Genomic DNA, 19558 nt, shown 5'->3' on the forward strand with positions numbered 1-19558 from the left:
CGACAGGAAAAGGACCGGTTAACTGCTGTTCAAAGGTTAACCGCTATTCAAACACAACTGTTCCTGTAGATGACCGCTGTTCCCGAGAGTTTAAGTATAGTGGTAACAAGAGTATACTTGAGAAAGCAGCATGTGAATACGCTGTACAAATATGGTACTCGGTACCATACACTAGCAAGGGAAAAGTGTACATGAGATAAAAAGCGAGAAACGCGGAGACGACGGACACCTGAAGGACGCCAATCCACCAAGACATAACCGGCTCACACAGAACGCAAACAGCAAATTTGGTCCATCCACGTTGTCGGGAACACAGAACACACTGCTTGTGTTTGAGCAGTTCTGTACCGGCAGCGACATATTCTCATTGATGAGGAGACACAAGGAACGTAGACTGGCGGTGCAAGGTCTGTGGTCAAACTTCGCTTGCTGCTTTCTGTACTGTGTCGCATGGTACCGTGAGGGAGATCCGCGGACGAATCATGAACTACAACACCTCACGTGGCTCCTACCCTCTAAGGTATTGGTTCCATGCTTTTCAATGAAGCTTTTGTTTCGTGGAGGTCATAGGATTACCGCTCTGCAGTTTTGTACGGCCGAATGCGTGTGAAAACGCAAACGCCTTCGCTGTTGGTTGTATCACTACGACCAGTTTCCTGCAAAGGGACGTGTCTTTTAAGCAGGCTTCAAACTCTACGAAATTCTCTTGAACATCCGGTGGACACGCGATCCTTCACAAATACACGTACTGAATCGCGAGTGACCTGTTTCTTGTTTGTGTGGTGTTTCTCCCATCTCCCGCTTTTTGGGTTTTCTGCCTCCTTCAAAAGCGCTTATGTCTGTTTTTGCGCTTTGTTTCTGCCAGGTTGTTCTGCAGGAGGGGGTCAGTTTCTACGCCTTGAGTCACTTTTTCCGTTCCAGGTTTATTTCCTGTTTCGTGCGTCAGAAAGGTACTGTGCTTGTCCCTCGTCCGCCACGTGTACGCAGGTCCGTGATCGTTCGCTTTGCTCTTCCTGTCTATTCATTTTGTGGGCTAGGGGTGAGAGATTCTGACAGCGTCGTTTGTTTTCTGGTGTGGTGCGCGACCTTGTCCAGTGCGTTATCCGATATTATTTGTTCTCAAACTGTCTCTGCTGTTCAGGATTTCCATCAAAAACGAGCAAGGGTTACCGCTGTCGTCGCTGGCAGAACTCGGCTCGTTTTCCAGGTCCGAGTTTCTGACCAGGGCATGTGCGAAGCGTGCACATGTGAAAGCTGAGAGATTTTCGCTATTCTTCAGAGGTTAACGTCAACTGCCTGCTTGTTTTCGCCACTGCTTCTGTGTCGGAGAAAACGCTTAACTAAGTCCGCTCCCGCAAAAAACGGTTGTTCCTGGCACTCAGTAGCTGAGAGTGAAATCAGGCGAATCCGAGGTCTGATGAATTGAGCAAGGCCTTCCAATTTTCATCGCTACGCGTATATCTCTGCGCGTTTGCGTGACGCAGTCACGGAGCTAGTGGCTTTGAAACTGTTTGCGTTGGCATGTGCAGAGATCATTCCTTTATTCTCAAGACCCCGCTAGACCACAAACACGCGGTATGTTATCACTGACAGCGCAAAATGGGGGTCTGTGAATATTCTCTCTCTGCAGCATTCCAGAGCAGGCATGAGTCAGTCACGCGCAAGAGACCCCGTCTCGGTTTTTCACGATGGGTCTTTGGTTTTCTGCTTCCAGTCTTCTGGTCACTGTCGTCCGGATCTTCAGCAGCTGTCTACAGTGACAAAAATGAGTTTCACGGGCAGCGTCCGGTCCTTCTCCGTCAGCCGTTCCACTCCGACCGGGCAGAGTACATTCGTTTCCCAATGAGTGTGCAAGGAGACGTGACAGAAGACAACGTGGAGGCCGTCGAGGAAATAAGTCGGCAAATCGCTCGGGAGGTTCACTTGCAGCAACTCAAAAGAAAGCGCCAAAAGGGTAAAAAGAAACTCCCTTCTGCTTCCGACCAGCCCAACTCAAAACAGCCCGCTGCAAAGGACGAAAGCGGAAAAGGGGAAGCAGGGAATCAGCGAGATCCAGCAACCAAGCCTGGAACGGCGGAAAAAGAAGCAAGGGCACAAACTGTAGCCGAGGCGGAAGCAGGTGGAAACGCAGCGAGTGCCGTGGAGGAAAGTCCCGACGACAACGGAGGAAATGCAGACGAGCGAGAGAGAGGAGAAACTCAGGAGACGGAAACAGCAGAACCGACAGAACAGTCTGTGGGGGGACCTGCGAGAGAAGCGGACGAGGAAGGAGACGTGGAGAGCAGAGACGAAAGGGCAGAGAATCTTGAATCTTCGAACGACTCAGCTGACGGCGATGTGTCCTCTGTGGGAGGACGGTTGATCATCGGGTTGACTGAAATTACTTTTCCGACTTCGCCCCAAACAACGCGCGTCGGCGCCGAGGTGAATCAGCACAAATACGGAACACCGCGAGGCGCTGACAACACACAGTTGTCGGGTTTTGCGTATCCACCGATGTCGCCTGACTCAGAGGACGCGGAAACCGACAACAGGGAAAGGACAGAAAGTGGGAACGGCGGCGAAACGCCGCTTTCCCGCAATGTTTTCGACCACGCTGAGGCTGTGCGTGAAGCGAAAACTCGACTTCAGAGCGACAGATTGACAGAGTTGGGAATTGTGAAGGAAATGAAGGTGCTCGAGAACGTGGGGCTGGTGGTTCTCGAGTTGAACGACGATTTGTCGGAAGACGCGATCCGCGAAACCATAAAGACCCTGTGGCAAAGAAACCCGTCGACGTGGCTCATCGAATCCGACTCAGAGGTGACTTTCCGAGGCAGAGACGAGTTCGCTTCAGGAGACCTAGTCGTCGTACCAGACGTCGCCAATGACGCAGCGGAACTGCTGCAAGATGTGTTTCACGCAGATCTCGAATTCAGTGAAGAACACAAGCGAGAACACCCCGAGAAACAGACAGAGGCAGAGACAGAACCGCTAGCCACAGGCCTTCACGACGATGTCAGAGAGGTAGGAGAGGCAGCAGCGCGAGGCGAGGATGAGGATCTCAGCGCAGGAGACGCTGGGGAACCTGAAGTCGTTGTGTCTACCTGGGAACGAAACACAGTAGAAGACAAGATGACGAAAGACAGTGAAGCTGGCGGAGAAAACACTTTTAAGAGGGCGAGCAAAGAGAAGAATCGTCCATTCACACCACTGTATGAAACAAAGGACACGCATTCCGACACTAACCTAGGCGAGGAGCGAAAGCGCCCCAAGTTCTTGACTTTCCTCCAGGAAAACGAAGAAACGACAGACCCAGGAAAGAGTGACCTATCAGTTGTACCCTCTAGTGAAATTCATGCCAAAAACCAGAAGCAAAGTCCCCGCTCTTCCTCCCCGTTTTCCTCTCCAAAGAAGGAACGGGAACAAGAGAGAAAGGGCACTCGCAGAAAGGCTGAATCTGCATCCATTCGGATATCGAGTTTGCAAGCACAAGAAGAGTACACCAGTAAGGAAACTAAAGACTCGGAAGACACACAGATAGACTATGACATTCCAAAGACCCACCCTGCTGGAATTCTCAAGCCTGCCACAGGCATTGTCCCCCTCAGTCTGTACGAGGCGGTTGACTCTGCCATTCGTGAGTCTGTTTCGGACAATTTTTCTTCCGGCAGCCCGCTCTTTCGCTCTGATGTTTTGTGCCCTTCCCCCTCGTCTTCGGCTTCAGAAAGCTCTCACCAGCGTTCTGCCCAAGTGGACCGATCTGCAGACACTTCCTCAAAACATTCAACACCCGATTTCTCACAGTTGGCATCTGCGTCCGCGCCCTCGGCCTCGCCCCGATCCCCGTTGGTAAAGGGTCGAGGGAATTCGATTTTCCTCTTCTCCGGCCCCGTCAGACATTTGGGGAAAATGCCGAACGACAGCTTGTTCTCAAGACAGTGGGCTTACCACGAACCGCGAGTGAACGTCAGAGCCGTGGAAGCTTGGAACATGGTGTATGCGCATCGCCTTTCTCGCTCGGCGAATTCGAGTGCCTCCGCGGGGCAGAGACTGGCAGATTTCCACACGGCAGAGCAGGGAGAGGCAAGTGCCGAGAACGCACACCGAGAGAGTGCAAACGATGAAAAACAGAAACGAAGCGTCCGTCGCGAGAAGGAGCTTGCCAAGGAACCCTCAGACCTCGAGAATCCCAACGGGAAACGAAAAGGCGCAAAGAAAGAGCCGATCATCGTCGCTGTCATCGATACAGGTATCCCATGGTCCTGCCTCAGACACATGCGATGCGCATCCGTCTAGGCAAAAAATATATGCGAATACAATTTACAGACCTTCCAAACGGACCATTAGCAAATCTGTCATCGTTTATTCGATTGGAGCTACAAAATTCTCCATCGCGGGCTTTCCGTGTGCACGTTGTGTACCGTGGAAGCAGTTGTTGATGTATAGAAAAAGAGACGCCTACGTGTGACGCTCTGTACCGTGAGAGCGTCGTGAAACCTGCTGTTCTGTCGTCTGTACACAACTAGAATATGCGTCGAAAGGTCTTCTTTATTGACGCAGAAGCATATATATATATATATATATATTTGCCTAGACGAATGTTCATTTACACGTCTCTGGCAAGGTCTCACGCCCAGTCATATGTGTTGTGCAGTATCCATGAATAAGTACGAGGCTCGCGAGCTGAACACAGCGGCACAATTCCACGGAAGTGTATTTGAGAATAGAAGGGAACGGATCGTGTGAGACGCATCTGCCTTTTATGTGTTTTCCGCTGAATCCCCTCGTCCAAATTCAGGGGTCGACTACAACCACGAAGATCTCCGGACACAAATGTGGCGGAACGAAAAGGAAATTCCCAACAATGGAATTGACGACGACGGTCAGCCTACCGTGTCACTTCACGCTGTTCATTTCGCTCACAGCTAACAACCATGCAAATGAGTGTTCCTCGGCCCCGATGTCCAGTGCAAGTAACCCTGTGGTATGGCGGTCACGAAACGATGTACACACAAAGACAGTATGTCCGTTTTGATTTCGTTGACTGTGTGTGCTTGTAGACGACGCTGAACAGTCTTGGAACAGCAACGGTGGCCCCCAATCCACAACGTACCGTTATGTTGCGTTATCCTGGCTTTCGCCGTGGTTACTCGCATGCGGCCTGACAAGTCATCGGGTTTGTCGGGCATTGCTTGAATGGTTTTGCTGCATCGTAGGAAACGGATATGTCGATGACATCCGCGGATACGACTTTGAGGGAAAGACAAATGACCCGATGGATTCAAACGGTCACGGCACCCACGTTGCTGGGATCATTGCTGCCGCCGCGAACAATCGAAGAGGCATTGCAGGTGAAGATTCTTCAGAGAAACGGAACTAGTGTCTTCTCGCTGTTTGCACCCTTGCCGTGGTTTCTTCCGGCTCATATCTTTTCCATCCGTCTCAACCTCGGCGTCGCAGTTTCTTCCCGAAGTTCTGCAAACGACCTCAAAAGCCGCTTTGTGTTATCCGTCCGTACTGCCGATACCTACCCTACGAGACCCTCCGTGATTCCCAGAGCATCTCACCCACTGCCCTGTGGCGTGTGATTCTTTCTTGGCTTTCTGGCGCAGGCGTGAACTGGGAGGTGAAAGTAATGCCTCTGAAGTTCATTTCGAGGAGCAGTGCTGCAGCGGAGGCAATAGACTACTCTCTTCGGATGGGTGCGAAAATCAGCACAAACAGTTGGGGGTACACCACCCCGTCGGAGGGTTTGCGTCTCGCGATTGAGCGAACGGCAAAGAGAGGCCAGCTGTTTGTCGCCGCTGTCGACAATGCAGGCAAAGACAATTCTGTGTAAGAGCAACGAAACGGGAAACGAAGGCGCAAGAGACTACATCTTAAACCCTCGACGGCGTCGAGGGCGAACTCTGCGGAGCACGCGCGAACCGCGGTTTCTGTACCGTAAAAGCTGCGTAGTTCGAGGCGCAAACGCAATCGGAGACCCTGTGCTGCGCTGCAGAGACGGAACTGATGGAAACTGTTGGGGCCACGGACAGAAACATGCACCACTCTCAGAGTACATTGCCGGGACACACCCGGTGAAAACGAATGACAGTGTGTGGTAATCTGGGAGTCACACAACTCTCTGTCGTAGAGTCCGTTCCCGACATCATCTACCGCAACGCCTGCCATGCGTTTTGACGTCGTTTTTTTCACCTTTCTCCGCTTGCTGCTGGCTACCAGAGAAAACGATTTTCCTCCCAACTGGGGTCACGACACGAGAACGGGTGCTGGCTTTAAAAGTCTGTTGAGAGTCGCAAATCTATCTCCCGGAGGGATCGTCGCCGCTTCCTCCAACTGGAGTCCCTACACTGTCGACGTGGCTGCACCCGGTGAGGAGTGCCACGAAGTCCACAAAAGAAACGGACAGAAACGGAAGGGAAAAGGGCAAGAAGAAAGAGGGAGGAGCGCGCTCTCCGCGTCGAGAAGAAAGCGAACTGTGACGTGTATGGATGGGGTCTACATTGAGAAGAGACGACTTTCCGAGCGAACGAGACACAAACGTGGCACTCACAACACTGGAACCGATTAACTTCACGCCAATGAAATGCGGTAAAACGGTGATGCTGAATCTGTCTAAACAAACTGGATGTCCTAATACCTGTAAATCCATAAATACATCAATGCGTCCGCGTATATATATATATATATATGAATATACGTGCATGCGTACTGTGGTGTCAGGTTCACATATTTCATACGAATCCATATAGAGGTCTACCTTTATCCACCAATCTATCTTCCTATTTAGCATTGATGCATTGCCAGTCTTCTCTGCATATTTTTGGGGAATGACATGAATAGAAGGTGTGCTCCCTTTACAGATGTATATATATATATATATATATATATATGTCAGTGGAGGCGCACTTCGGCTTACGCAGATTATGTTTATCTGTTTTTCTCCTCCTCTTTCTGTTTTTCAGGAACTGACATCATCAGCACCATTCCAACAGGACGCTTCCCAGAGGGTTACGGATATAAGACAGGAACGTCCATGGCCACGCCCCTGGCAGCAGGTAAAAGAAAGATGCCTCAAGACGTAGACCGCAAGAACGCATGCAACTGTCAGGCTTTTTCAGATCCAAGTGACTGTTCGAGATGCTGAACAAAAAAGGAAATGGCTCCTGCGACCGTTCATGTATCTCCTTTTTTGACTTTTGCTCTTTCTCTACTCACTTCTGCCGTGGCAGGTCTCCTTTGGGTCTCCAGCCGTTTGTCGGTCTCTGCGTTTCTCTTTCGGTTGTCACTTTCATCAAGTGTTCTCTTTTGTCGGCTGTCTTTGTCGTCCTCACTCTTCCGCTCTTCTGTCCAGTGCCTTGCCGCCCTTGGTTTTCCTCCTGCTCTCGCTGATTCCAGTTAGGGCATTTGTGTGAAACAATGGAGACTCCCTGGCGACGGCTGGACCGTCGAGGTTCCGTGATTTGGAGACTCTTGAGTTTCTTTGCGTCCGTTGCTTTTACTGCTTTTCCTTGTCAGGTGTCGCTGCAATGGTGTGGAGTGCGCAGCCCAACATGACTGCGGCAGAAGTTCGCGAGTGTATCATGAGAACTTCGACGAAAATGAGATCTCTCGAAGGACGCGTGGCTTCGTCCGGTAAAGGAAAATGTGAAAGGGGGACAACTCGTGTCGCGTCCAGTGGCATTCACACGTTCGAGAAACACACAGGAGTGTATAAACATCCCCGGTTGCCTCTCTATGCCTTGAACTATCTAAACAAACGACAACAGCTCTACACTAGGCTCACCCGTAGCGAACGGACCTCTTGGCACATGTGGTTCGATATGCAGTCATGCAAATGTACATATACATCTGTATACGTGCAAGAAGTTACATGCATCTGCATATATACAGTTATATATGTATACATAGTTGAATAGGTATATATGCATGCGGTTAGCTCGGTTATGCACGTCCACAGAATTTTTCAATCGACGTCAACCACACACAAAGCGGGGAGTCGCTGAATCGCTTTGAGCCTTCATTTTACGTAATGAAGCCGCCACTTCTGATTACTGTACACTGTTCGAAAGTGTTCGGCGCATTGCATGCACAGCGACATTTACGAAACGGCAAGCGTCGGTTGCGATCCGAATGCGAGAAGCTCCCTTTTTCCTCCTCAGGGTGAAGTGGTCTTTGCCTGAAGAAAGGCTGCGGGAACGAAATGTCGATTTTCCCTTTTACTGTGGGTTGTCGACCCGGATTCGCCGTCGCATCGATTTCGACTCTTTCCTGTTGCCCTTACAGGCTGTCCAAACGGGTGGTTTCCTCGGGCCTTTCTTCGAGTTGTCACTGTCGATCCGTCTGGCTCTGTTTACGCTTTTTCTGGATTTCTCTGCTTCCGTCAGGGGTCGTCAACGCCTACGCCGCGGTTCTGGACGCGTTGGGAGAGCCTGTGCCTTCTGCGGCGCTGAACGAGGATGTCACTGAAGCTCCGTCTCCAGGTCAAACTGTTTTTTCTTTTCTCGGAGGGAATCCTGGAATCCCCCCCTCTGCCTCCTCAGTCTCGTCTTCGACTTCTTCTCTTACACTCTCTCCCGCCGGAGGTCCCGGTGGCGCGCTGGCACTCTCCGGCCTCGACTCACTCGTCGCAAGTATGGCGCAGCTCCTGAATCCTTTTAACCGCTTGCTTTTCTCGAGCTAAAAACGAGCTTCTTTCAGCCCTGACATTCTCAGTTGCGTCGCGGTCTCTGGAGCACTTGAATCGAGAAAAACGTACAACTGCGTCACCGAAACTCACCTCGACACAGTCCCCCGCGCCTCTGCCGATTCACGAGCGATATCGGCAGCTTCCTGGGGTGAGTGCACATGCGGGGCGTCCGCATCCTGAGCTTCTCTGCTTCCGCTCTCAGAGACTCTGCACTGTGTTTACCGTAACAAACATCGTGGTTTATTCTCTTCAGCCGACAAAGACCGGAGACAGGGGTCTTCGGGAGGAGAAATAGATGCCCTTTCGTGCGAAGTGGCGTGTGCGCTCTCAGCTTCTTTTCTCGTCTTTTGTCGTGTGCAGAGAGAGTCTTTCAGGGGTCTGTGGCTTTGTCTTCGACGCGTGCATTGCATGCGCAAGTGCGTCTACAGAGCGAAAGAAATCTTTTTTCGCGCGCACTTTGTCACGGGGCGTCAAGAGGGGAGATCACACAGAGACACGCGTGCCAGGTCGTATGTCAAGGAGACACACGCGCCTCTTTGCATGCATACATTGGAAAACGAAGCGCGCAGTCGTCTCATTCACAAAAATATCTAGAGAGGTATCTATTCACATGTACACACCTATGGGTGCATTTGTACGAATGTATGCAGGTTCAATTTGTGTCAGATTGTATGGCTATACATGTATGGAATATCCAGGTATTCCTGTGCTCCTATGGATTTACACGCACGTAGAGATCTACATATATCCATGCATACATAACTATGCTCATATATATATATATATATATATATGTAAAGGTGTATGCGTACACACGTATATGGAAAGGTGTCGACACAGGTTGTTTTGATTTTTTGGAGACTCACAGGGAGTCGATCTTTTTTCTTCAGGTGGACTGCATGCATCGTTTTCGTTGCGGGTTGTACCACGTATTTGTTCGAAACAACAAGTCTTTCGCTGCCAAAAGGCACACCTATCATCGGGTTTGAATGCACACAAACACACAAGCACCGAGACGCGCCTCGAAAATCGAAATTCCAGAACTCACAGTTTCTACCCCACAACAAATCAAACTAAGTCTGCTCAACCACGTTCACTACCTACCTACATTATATATATATATATATATATCCCTAAGACATTTCTATACAAATGGACAGATGTGTAGATTTCTTACCTGCTGAAAGATGTACGCACTGGTGTCACTGCGTGCAAAAATTGGATCGGATTGGCAAGACGTCACCCGTCTTCCCTTGGCGTGAAAACGCCTCCTCATCTCCTTTCCACTGAAGTTAGTATATACATGTATAAATATATATATATATATATATATATATTATATATATATATAGCATGCATAGAGGCTTAGCGAGAGTAGACAAAAGCTCCTCCATCGTTCGTCGCACACTCACAATCCTACGCAAAGGAATGAACGCGAAGAATCTGCCTTAAAGCCGCTACGACTTCTTCCCCGAACGACCCTATCAATGTTTTTTTTAATCCTTTCTGGACTGGCTCTACGCAGTCACTTAACAACCATGGTGGGCGACTCCACCTTCCAAATAGACATAAACGCAAGCGGGGAATTTCTTCTCCGAAAGACCCTTTGAAGTCGCCATTTTCAGAGACTGAGGGCCCGCTGCCGGGACGACGAGTGCGCTGCTGCTCGTGCGCGCACCGAATGCAGTAAAGGATCAACTGAAGCTCTGTGCACCAGCGCCTGTCGCGCTGTCGACAAATGCCTCGCGTAGCGGCGAAAACGCGACGCGTGTGTCTCTATTTTCCGACACAGAAAGAACTGAAAATCACATCCAAAACTGCTTCTGTATTTCCTCCCGGCCGCGCCTCGCCGAGCAAACGCTGGCGGAACCACCTCAGAGCGAGCCTGCATGCACACACGAGAAAAACAGAAACAACGTCAGAGAGACAGCGCGTGGAATGGAACCCCAACAGCAACACCGCAGGAAGACGCGGAGAAGGCGCGAGAAAGACCGACAACGACGGGCTAGCTCTTTTCTTCTCGGGGGTCTGCCTTTGGATCTGTACGTCCTCCAGTGCATCTGTTTCCTTAGGAAAATAATACACGTTCAAAGACGGAGTTGCACGTCCATCGCTTGTGGCAGCTGCCCCTCAAACAGAAAGGCAAACAGGCAGTACAAAGTGGAACAGCCGAAGGTTTGTGTCGGGAACTTTCGACTGCGAAAAACGGCATGCGGAGAGACGGCAGCGACAGAAGGACAACGGAGAGAGTGAGAAATTGGAAGACCGCCAGAGCAGCCGACAGAAAAGGAAAAGAAAGAACGGCGAAGCCGGCGAGAGTGAGACAGGGGCGGGAGATCCCGACAACTGCGTAGCGTGTACTCAGAGAAAAACCGACAAAAAAGGAGACAGGAAAAAGCGCCAACTCCGTCCAGAGTCGGTCTCCGTGTGGACGGCGGCGTCAGGACAGAGAGACACCAGCAAATCTCCAGCCTGCACGTCGATACCCGAATCACACTCTTATTCGTACAACCAACTGCATGCGCACACACATCTACCAATTCAAAAAAACGGACGAATGCATGCAGACACACACAGAGAGTGAGCTCGAGAGCAGACGACACACGTCGCGTTTGAAGTTCGAGAAGGAACCCGAAGAAATTCGGCGATGAACTGTGCAAACAAAGCCAAGCCACTTAGGTAAAGCTGTGCAATGGGCGAGAGCAAAGAGCAGCCGAAGCGACTCGGCCGCGTTATGGCTAGCGAATCTGTGTTGCCGTATGCGACAAGGACTGCATGTATGCAACATGTTTTTCGCTCCAAAAGCCTTACCGCAGATCCTCGGTTCTTTCTTCTTCCGACTCGCGAGCTAAACAATTCGTCAGGTGTCTCTCCAGCCCCTTCAGTGCTTCGAGAACTCTCTTCCCCGTCAACAACCCCACCTGATCCTCATCTGCTTCTCCGTCTTCTTCGCCATCTTCTTCTCTTTCTCTGTCCTCTCCTTCCCTGTCTTCTCTTTCTCCTCTTCTCTCGCTAGCGTCGTCTTTGGGTGCTCGTCCGGTTGCGTGTTCTTTCTCGTCGTTTCGCCGATTTCTCTGTTCTTTCGTGGAAGCGACAGAGGCGACGCAGCTACTGCGCAGAAAATTGTCGGGCGACGCCAGCTCTTGAACGGCGCGACACACGAGGGCATGCAAAGCTGATAAATTCCACTTGCGTTTTCCGGAAAGCAGCAACACACGCGAAGACGCTCCGTGCGAGGACGAGCATGCGGAAACGGGCTGAAGAAAAGACAGAAGCGACGGCGGCATTTCCTCTCTCACGGCCTTCTCCAGTTCCTCCAGAAAGTCAGACACGCCCTCTGAAGACAGCTGCGACGGTGGAACAAGAGAAGAAAACGAAGAAGAGAGAGAAGGAGACGAGGGAGAGGTTGAGGCCTCTGACGGATTCGAGGCAGTATTCTCTAACTTGAGAGGCAGGCTCTCGTCCAACTTGCGTGCCATGGTGAGGCTGTCGACACCGAGACTCGCAGGCGCCGCACGAGCCTGCGCGTCGCTGTTCTGAGGTCCCTGGCTGTCCCCATGAGAACCGGCTCCCTGTTCACGATTTTCCAGAAGAGCGAAAAGCAAATCGACTTTGTTCAGCACCACAAAAACTCTGCGTGCGCGCGGTCGAGCGCTGAGGTCTGCGTCCCGAGACTCTGAAAAAGACTCTCGAAAGAGGCGAAGGAAACGTCGGGCGTGCTCCAGGGTCTCCTCGCGACTGCTGAGACACTCGAGCAAAAAAATCAAAACGTCTGCCTCCTGCGCTGTACGCACAGCTCGCGCCATCCCTTCGCGTTCTACACAATCAACGGCTGGCGTGTCTCCGTCGTCAAGAGATGCGACAGCATCTGCTCGTCTATAGGGCGCCGCGTCTCCTCCCTTTTCCGCGTAAACGGGAAGAGAGTCGTCGAGGGCGCGCACGCAGTCTTCGCTGCCCCTGCCCCTGCCCCCGCAGGTGTCTCCGCGGGCGGCTTGGGCTCCAAACCCTGCGACCGCCTCAGCCGCCGAAGCCCGGGCACTGGCCCCGCCTCGCCAGTCGCGCGCGGGCCTCAGGCCTGCAGTGTCTGTGAGGAGAACTTTGGAACCGGAGAGCTGAATCGGAGCTGTCAGGACATCACGCGTCGTTCCTGCGATCGGCGAGACGATGGCAGTGTCGCGGCCAACCAGACTGTTAAACAGCGTGCTTTTTCCTGCAAAGAAACGAAGAAGAGAACACCTTCAGAGACCGCGAGTGTGGGATACGACTGACGGTTCGGAGCGGTGAACGGTCTCGCCTTGGCCCGAGGACTTTGGCTGTGTCCACGAAAGACGAGTGAAGATCAACACGCGCTCATCTCGCTTCTCCACCTTTTCTTTCCTCTCTCGTCTCTCTTTTCCATCTCGCTTTCTCCACTCGCTGTCTGGCAGCACTCTTCGCTCGTGTCTCTCTCTCGTTTCTCGTTCATTTCTACGCGAGATCTGGAGTCTCTCTCTCTCTCGCGTTTTCGTCTTCGCACCTGCGTTCGTGGGGCCGCAGAAAACGACTGTAACTCCTGTCTGCACAAGCGCGTCACGCATGCCAAGTTCCAGCTGGCACCGGAGTTCCTGCAGCAGGCGGCGAACGCGCTTCTCGGCGTCCTGCGCGCCGCATGCACGCGCGAGCTCCGCGTCTGCTTCCTGGGCGTCGTCGCCGATCTCCAGAGCCGCCTCGGAAAACGCCAGCGCCTCCTGCAAAAGTTTTCTCCATCTCTCCAGCAGGTCTCGAAGTTCGCGCGGGTGGCGCCGCAGCCGGCGCAGCGCGAGCCGGTGCTGGGCGACCGTGTCGGCCTGCGTGAGGGGCCCACGAAGGAGGGCGAGGGAACAGAGACACCGACAGAGCACCGGTGGACGTCAAGCGGGAGAATACTGGACAGAAGAGAGACAGGAACGCCCAGCAGAGGACGCGAGAAGAAGCGAAGAGATGACAAGAAGGCAGAGAACGAACAGAAGAGCGGCGAAGTGGAGAGACGCAGACCGTGGAGGCGCGAAAGCGACGCGAGTGCCTCACAATGCCTCACACGAGTCACGGAGAACAAGCAGACGGCAACACCTCCCGCATAGGTCGTCAACCGAGAAACCATGAAGTCTTACCGCACAGACCTGCCACGCTTGAAGACGCGAGGCTTTGGGGGACAAAGACCCAAGATTAAAAGAAGCACAACCAGCTGTGTCAACAGACCGAGTTCCAGAGAAAACCCCTAAACACAAGCCCGAAGCACTGCAGCTGTTGACACAGAACAAGGGGACAGAGAGCTGCTACGCAAACACGCAAACATACACATGTCCACATGCATGCACATGCATTTATATATATATATATATATATATATATATATACATATCTATCTATATATATATATATGTATATTTGTGTAGCTGTAGAACAGACGTGGAACGCAAGGAGAGAGACGTACCGACGGGATGTTTAGGAGAGAGAATCGGGCAGGCAGAGATGGAGAGGCACAGATAGAGATAGACAGATAGAGCGAGAGAGAGAGAAACGGTCGTGCGAAAAGCTACAGGACATGGAAAAAGAGTGTTTTCTCATGTCTCAATTTGAAGCATAACGCGAGATTCTCCTGCACGGCTTACGTTGAGCAGATCAGCGAGAGCCTCCACTTGTTGAACGCTCTCAATTTTTCCGTTGAGGAAAGCTCGAAGCGTGAATTCGCCGGCCTCCGCAGGACGCAGATCACCGACACTGCTCAGCCATCTGACCCCGTCTGCTTGCTGTTGCATATCCTCGTCCTCCTCATTTTGTTCTGCATTTCTCGAGAGGTGCTCGGTCTGCGAGATGCCACGTTTCTCTATTCCCCGTTCAGAGACTAGCCGCCTCGACTCGGTCTTTTCAGTCCGTTCCCCGTCTTCCTTCGGGTGTCTCTCCTCCCCGTCTTCCTTCCCGGTCGGCTTTGTCTCTGTCTTGTCTCGCGCCTCTTTCCTCTCTTTTTTTCCTTCGCAGATCGCCCTCAGGAGAAGCGCGCGTAGGGCGACTTCGAGGCCAGACTGTGGCGAGGCCCGCAGCGTCTGCTCGCGGGCATCTGCTTCGTTTCCTCGGTCTCGAGAAACCTTCTGGGAGGCAGAAAGCGACGGGACTCCTCGCGCCTCGCGGCCGGGATCTAGCAGCCTGGCGCGATCGTCCATCTCCACATCTTCCCCGTTGTCAACGAAGAATTCTTTGCTTTTCCTTCCCCCCCCATAGGCCGCCAAGACAGACTTGATTGCGTTCTGCACCCCCTCGAAGAAACGCAAAAGCGCCGAGAGCGCTGCTCGACTTCCATGAGAGTGAACTTCCACGACGTCCTCGCCTGCACAAAAGAGGCCGGGAGCTCGCAAAGTGCCTCAGCTTCGCAGCGACGCGGAAACGACCAGAACTGGCAAACATGACAAACGCTCTTAAATCAACTTACAGGCCGTCTGAGGAACGACACTCGAGTTTCCTTTTGTAAACAAACGTTTCAGATTCTCTACAAAATGTCGGTCGTCGAAAGCGCAGGCGTCAAGACCCACCCGCAGTGGGGCACACATCCTGAGCCTGCAAGTGTAAGTAAGGGGAAATACTATAACCGAAAAGCGAAAGAAGCGAGAAACGGAAACAGCGAAGGGAACTGAATCGGAATACCCAGACGCTCGTTAAAGCAGGCCATAAAGCAGAGACCTCTACGTCGATTTCGAGGCTATATGCATGCAAAGAGCGTCGCAGTTCCGCAGACCAGAAAGAAAACTTTTAGTCGCTCTGACTCAGACGAAGCGGTCATGCACAGACGACCGGCAGCGAAAGAGTCACGTGACAAAAAGACGAAAGACGATTTCCTCTCGGGGAAACTATGTTTTAAAAGCACCAATCAAACCGTCTGCTGCTCGCTATTCAATGAAAGACTTCTCCAAAAACGGTAGATACACTTTTACAGTGTCCAAATATATACTATTTATGCATGTATGTATGTAAATGTTTGTATGTACATGTGTATATTTATATATTGAGAGAAAGGTGCGCATAGTCACATTTACACTTGAAGAGTAGTGAATTGAATGGTTTGTGTCCAGGGAGAAGAAACACGCTTGGGAGGCCTGTGAGGTGCAAACCCTTCAGAGTACCGCATGCATCACGAGGAAAAGGCACACGAGTTTCGAATGTATCACTTGCCAGTGGCGGATCGCGGGGCGTCGAATCGAAGAAGAATAACATCGTCCAGGGGAACGGGCTTCGCACCGCTGAAGCAATCCCACGCTTTGCAGAACGTGGCAACGCGTTCGCGAGGCAGAGGCGGTAGGTGGAACCTTGGCGTAGGTTGTTGTCCTTTTCTCTCGGCTTGGCTTTGTGCATGGTCTTGCGGCTCTCGTGTCTGAGGCCCCTTGCCACCGAAAACGTCGTCTCGGCGTTCTCGGCGCCAGTCGCGTTCCTCTTTGTTTGCCGTCGATGTGCCGGCACAGCCCTGCTCTGTCTGAGGGCCTGGGTAGGGAGAAGCGACTCCGTCGTTCGTCTTTCTCTCTTCCGAATTCGCCGGCTTCGCCATCAACAGGAGCATCACTGCATGCGCCAGAGGGCCTGAAACTCGCCACACAGCGACAGCAGAAGGGGAAAACGCGTGACCTGCGCCGCCGCTGCTCAGCGCGTAGACGGTGTCGGTGCCGCCCTTCGAATCTCCGGCGTCTGTCGGGTCTGAGGGAAGATACGCGGCTTTTTCACGCAAGGCATGGGCGGTAGTTTCACCTACATGAAAGCCGGATCCTGTGAACTCCACCTCGGTCACTGCCATGTCAGGAAGGCCCCCGCGTCTGATCTGCCCGACTGTGACCAGGGCCGCGCGGGACAGGCGTGGAGGAACAGCTGTGCTTTCTGACAACCGACAAGCCGTTTGTGGCCCCGGGTTTCCTGTGGGAGAAGCGAGGAGAAATGGCAGGTTGTGCAGTCCTCGCCGCCATTGAAAACGGCGGGTAGGTTCACGAGAAACAAGCCAAGCGCCGGAAGCGAACGCGGCTAGCTGTTTAGGTGTATGTACACCTGCGTGGTGGTAACGAAAGAACTCATTCGAAGACAAAGAGGGCGAAGAAAGTCTTGCACTGAATGGCGGAGAGCAACGGGGTCGATCCAGGAAAGACAGGAAAGAGAAATGCAGGTTCGAACAGACTTCGCGACTCCAAATACCGCTCTCCTGCCCCTTTTCTTCCGCGGCGGCGGCTCCTCTCCGGTTCTTCCGCCAACGCGTGTATTCCCCCATTCTGCCATTTCGTTCCTTGCGAGTTCTGGGAGCATGCAAAGACGATACAAACGAAAATGCACGCCGAGACTGGCGTCGCTTCTTTTGCGGTTGGAGGCGCCAACGCGATCGACCGCTGTCTCTGCTGCTCTGTCTAGGAGTGGCTGCAGACGCTTGTTTAAAAACCTTTCGCGAGTTTTCTGGACAGACAAACGGCGCATTTTGGCTATTTTGTTCTGCGCGCGAAGACTCTGATACGCCTTCTCCACGAAAGGGAAGCCAGGCCTCTCCTCCCGGGCAGAGCGCTGGAGTAAGCGAAGCGAGCGCGTCCGTAGAAGTCAATTTCCGACTGCTTCCCCAGAAAGGCCTCAGGCAACAGTCTAGGACGGGGCTCTTAAGTGTCACCGAAGCAGCGAGAAAGTCGAGGAACGAGAAACAGAGACTTGCAAACAGGAGAAGTGCCGGAGTCCACATGGCGGGTTCTCAGGTTGCGTACGAATAACCCGCGTAGCTTTTCAGAAATCCGCATCGTTTCCGCTTGGAAGGAGTCCCAAACGCGACATGTCACTTGCGAAAGTCGACAGAGGAAATTCTTGCTTTTGCTCAATGAAAGATGCTTTAGTCAACCCACCTGAGCAGAGTAGGAATGACGGTGGCATTGGAAGAAGACACTTGCGCACTTGCCTTGCGGGAAAACGCAGGACATCTCGAGACATCTGCGAGTCTAGTTGGGGACACGAGCTGAAAAGGATTTCCCGCAGCAAAATGAAGGAAGATTTAGCTGGGAAGGTTCCCAGAAACGGGGATACGCGCAGGAAAACAGAACCAAGGAGCAGTGGAGAGAAAAAACGTAAAAGGTGCTTTAACCCCTCCTGTGTGCGGCAAACAGCCGCTGAGTGGTAAGGCCCCCCAGTTGCGGCCTTAGGGAACGCTGGGGCTGCAAAAAAGATCTTTCCGTTGAGTAGAAAAAAGCCAAGGCATCCTCAGATCTATGTGGAAATGGGAAAGCACGACTTCACAAATCCTTCGGCGAAACTTCTATTCTTTGTCTCCTTCTTTTCGGCGCATAGTCGCTCCGAGGCAACACGCACATCGGCGGGCACACACCCTGTGGCGTCTTGTGTTCATGTCTCGATTTTCGATTTGAAAAACACAGTTCTGGATCGCGGATCTTTTGTCCAGATACAATCTCTACTTATAGTGTGGCCACTGCAGAAGTGCTCACCATGCGCGCATTACTTTCATTACAGTACGCGATCTGGCTACGCTCTTTTTGTGCACGTAGTGTTGCCGGTGTTGTACGGCGGACATGCGATAGTCTTTGTGCCAAGCGTTATCGTGGTTTTGAGGCGAGCGCTAGTCGTTTTTCAGAAAAGAGTTGGTATAATTGGCACCGGAAGGCTTGTTGTAGAACAACGAGACTGTTACTGAGAAATGGCGAGTAGATCATACTGCTGAGACGGCTACTTGTCGTCATTGTGGCAGTACTGTCAAGCCTCTTCTTCCAGATTTCATGGAAAACCCAAAATTCTTGGTGGCGAGGACAAAAAGAAACTGTGAAGATCCCACGCCCTCTATGTATCAAAAAGAGCAGAAGATGGTTTCATTATCGCTATCAGTGGCGCAGCAGCAGGGTAAGTTGTCGGCGGTTCTCGTTGAAAACTCTCAGCGTTTTTATACGGGAATATTGAATTTTTTGGGCACGCACACACTCTGAACTAAAGACGAATCAACGATACAGTATCGGAAGGAGAGGAGGAGGCTTTTGGTGTATTTGCAAAGTCGAGAAAGCCTATCGCAGAGTGTCCGGTCGATGCCAACACTAGGCTTCTCCAGAAAAGGGAGCGTCACGGAAACGCGCAGTAAGTCCCAGTAAAGATGGGCAGTTTTAAACGGGCAGTTTTAAACGGTACATTAGTGGAAAGGCCGTCCCCATTATCGTCACTATAGAAAGATAGACCTAAGGGCAAAACGAGCATCAGGAAGCAAACTGCCGAAGGGAATGAGATCTGTACAGCATGTGCGACCGGGGAAGACGTCTTCGAACAAGTCGACGGTTTTGGTCGTCTGCCCAACGGAGAGAGACATCTCCTCTGCAGCGCTCTGCAAGTGACGCGACCAACAGTCAAATCTGCTTTCGCCCTTACTCCTTTCCTGCAATCTTTCGCGGAGGACGCTCGGAGCATTACGCGTCAGACGGCTCCCGATGTTTGCGTAAAACCTCGTCTTCACTTGCCCGTTGCTCTTAGATCAGCTACGACGGAGGCAGATTTTCTCTAGGCCGCCGAAGGTAAGCCACGCAAATGAGCGGTTGCGTTCACTGTGCACCTGCCAGACGACAGCAACTTCTCTGACAAACCTGGCAGGCATCCAAGTTGTATATTGCCTTTCACTACTGTATGTTAAATGAATGAAGAATAGTGGTGCCCAGCGTGTATTTGAACATCAAACGTCATAATATGCCGTCCAGATATTACGTAATGGTTGCAACATTGCACAATGTTGTCCGCAAAAGGGTCCCCGATTGCCCTAATTATATTTTTAGTAATACGTGGTGTTCAGTTGTGCACTTTGTTCTATTTGTGTATTGCGTTGTTTTCACGCTGCCAGCCAAGTGTTATTCGCATGTCTTTCAATTCGTGGATAGG

General features: G+C 51.9%; 2 protein-coding genes across 2 annotated transcripts; one reads left to right on the forward strand and one right to left on the reverse strand.

The window, feature by feature from the left end:
* The first annotated feature begins 1496 nt into the window (after positions 1–1496).
* Positions 1497–9748, forward strand: SUB4 (subtilisin SUB4). The gene is made up of 8 exons (XM_002367667.2): positions 1497–4231; positions 4781–4864; positions 5199–5333; positions 5595–5817; positions 6208–6356; positions 6951–7043; positions 7504–7620; positions 8373–9748. The coding sequence occupies exons 1-8, from the start codon at positions 1600–1602 to the stop codon at positions 8666–8668; spliced, it is 3729 nt and encodes a 1242-aa protein (XP_002367708.2). The 5' UTR covers positions 1497–1599; the 3' UTR covers positions 8669–9748.
* Positions 9749–10029: 281 nt separating this feature from the next.
* On the reverse strand, positions 10030–17672 carry TGME49_204350 (hypothetical protein). Its single transcript, XM_018779297.1, has 5 exons — positions 15857–17672; positions 14305–15017; positions 13191–13500; positions 11486–12884; positions 10030–10559 (listed from the first exon to the last, which is right to left on the reverse strand). Exons 1-5 carry the CDS (start codon positions 17382–17384, stop codon positions 10451–10453), a joined length of 4059 nt encoding a protein of 1352 aa, XP_018637311.1. The 5' UTR covers positions 17385–17672; the 3' UTR covers positions 10030–10450.
* Between the last annotated feature and the right edge of the window lie 1886 nt (positions 17673–19558).

The sequence above is a fragment of the Toxoplasma gondii genome, chromosome VIIa, assembly GCF_000006565.2.
Source record: "Toxoplasma gondii ME49 chromosome VIIa, whole genome shotgun sequence".
Classification (NCBI taxonomy): Eukaryota; Apicomplexa; class Conoidasida; order Eucoccidiorida; family Sarcocystidae; genus Toxoplasma; species Toxoplasma gondii.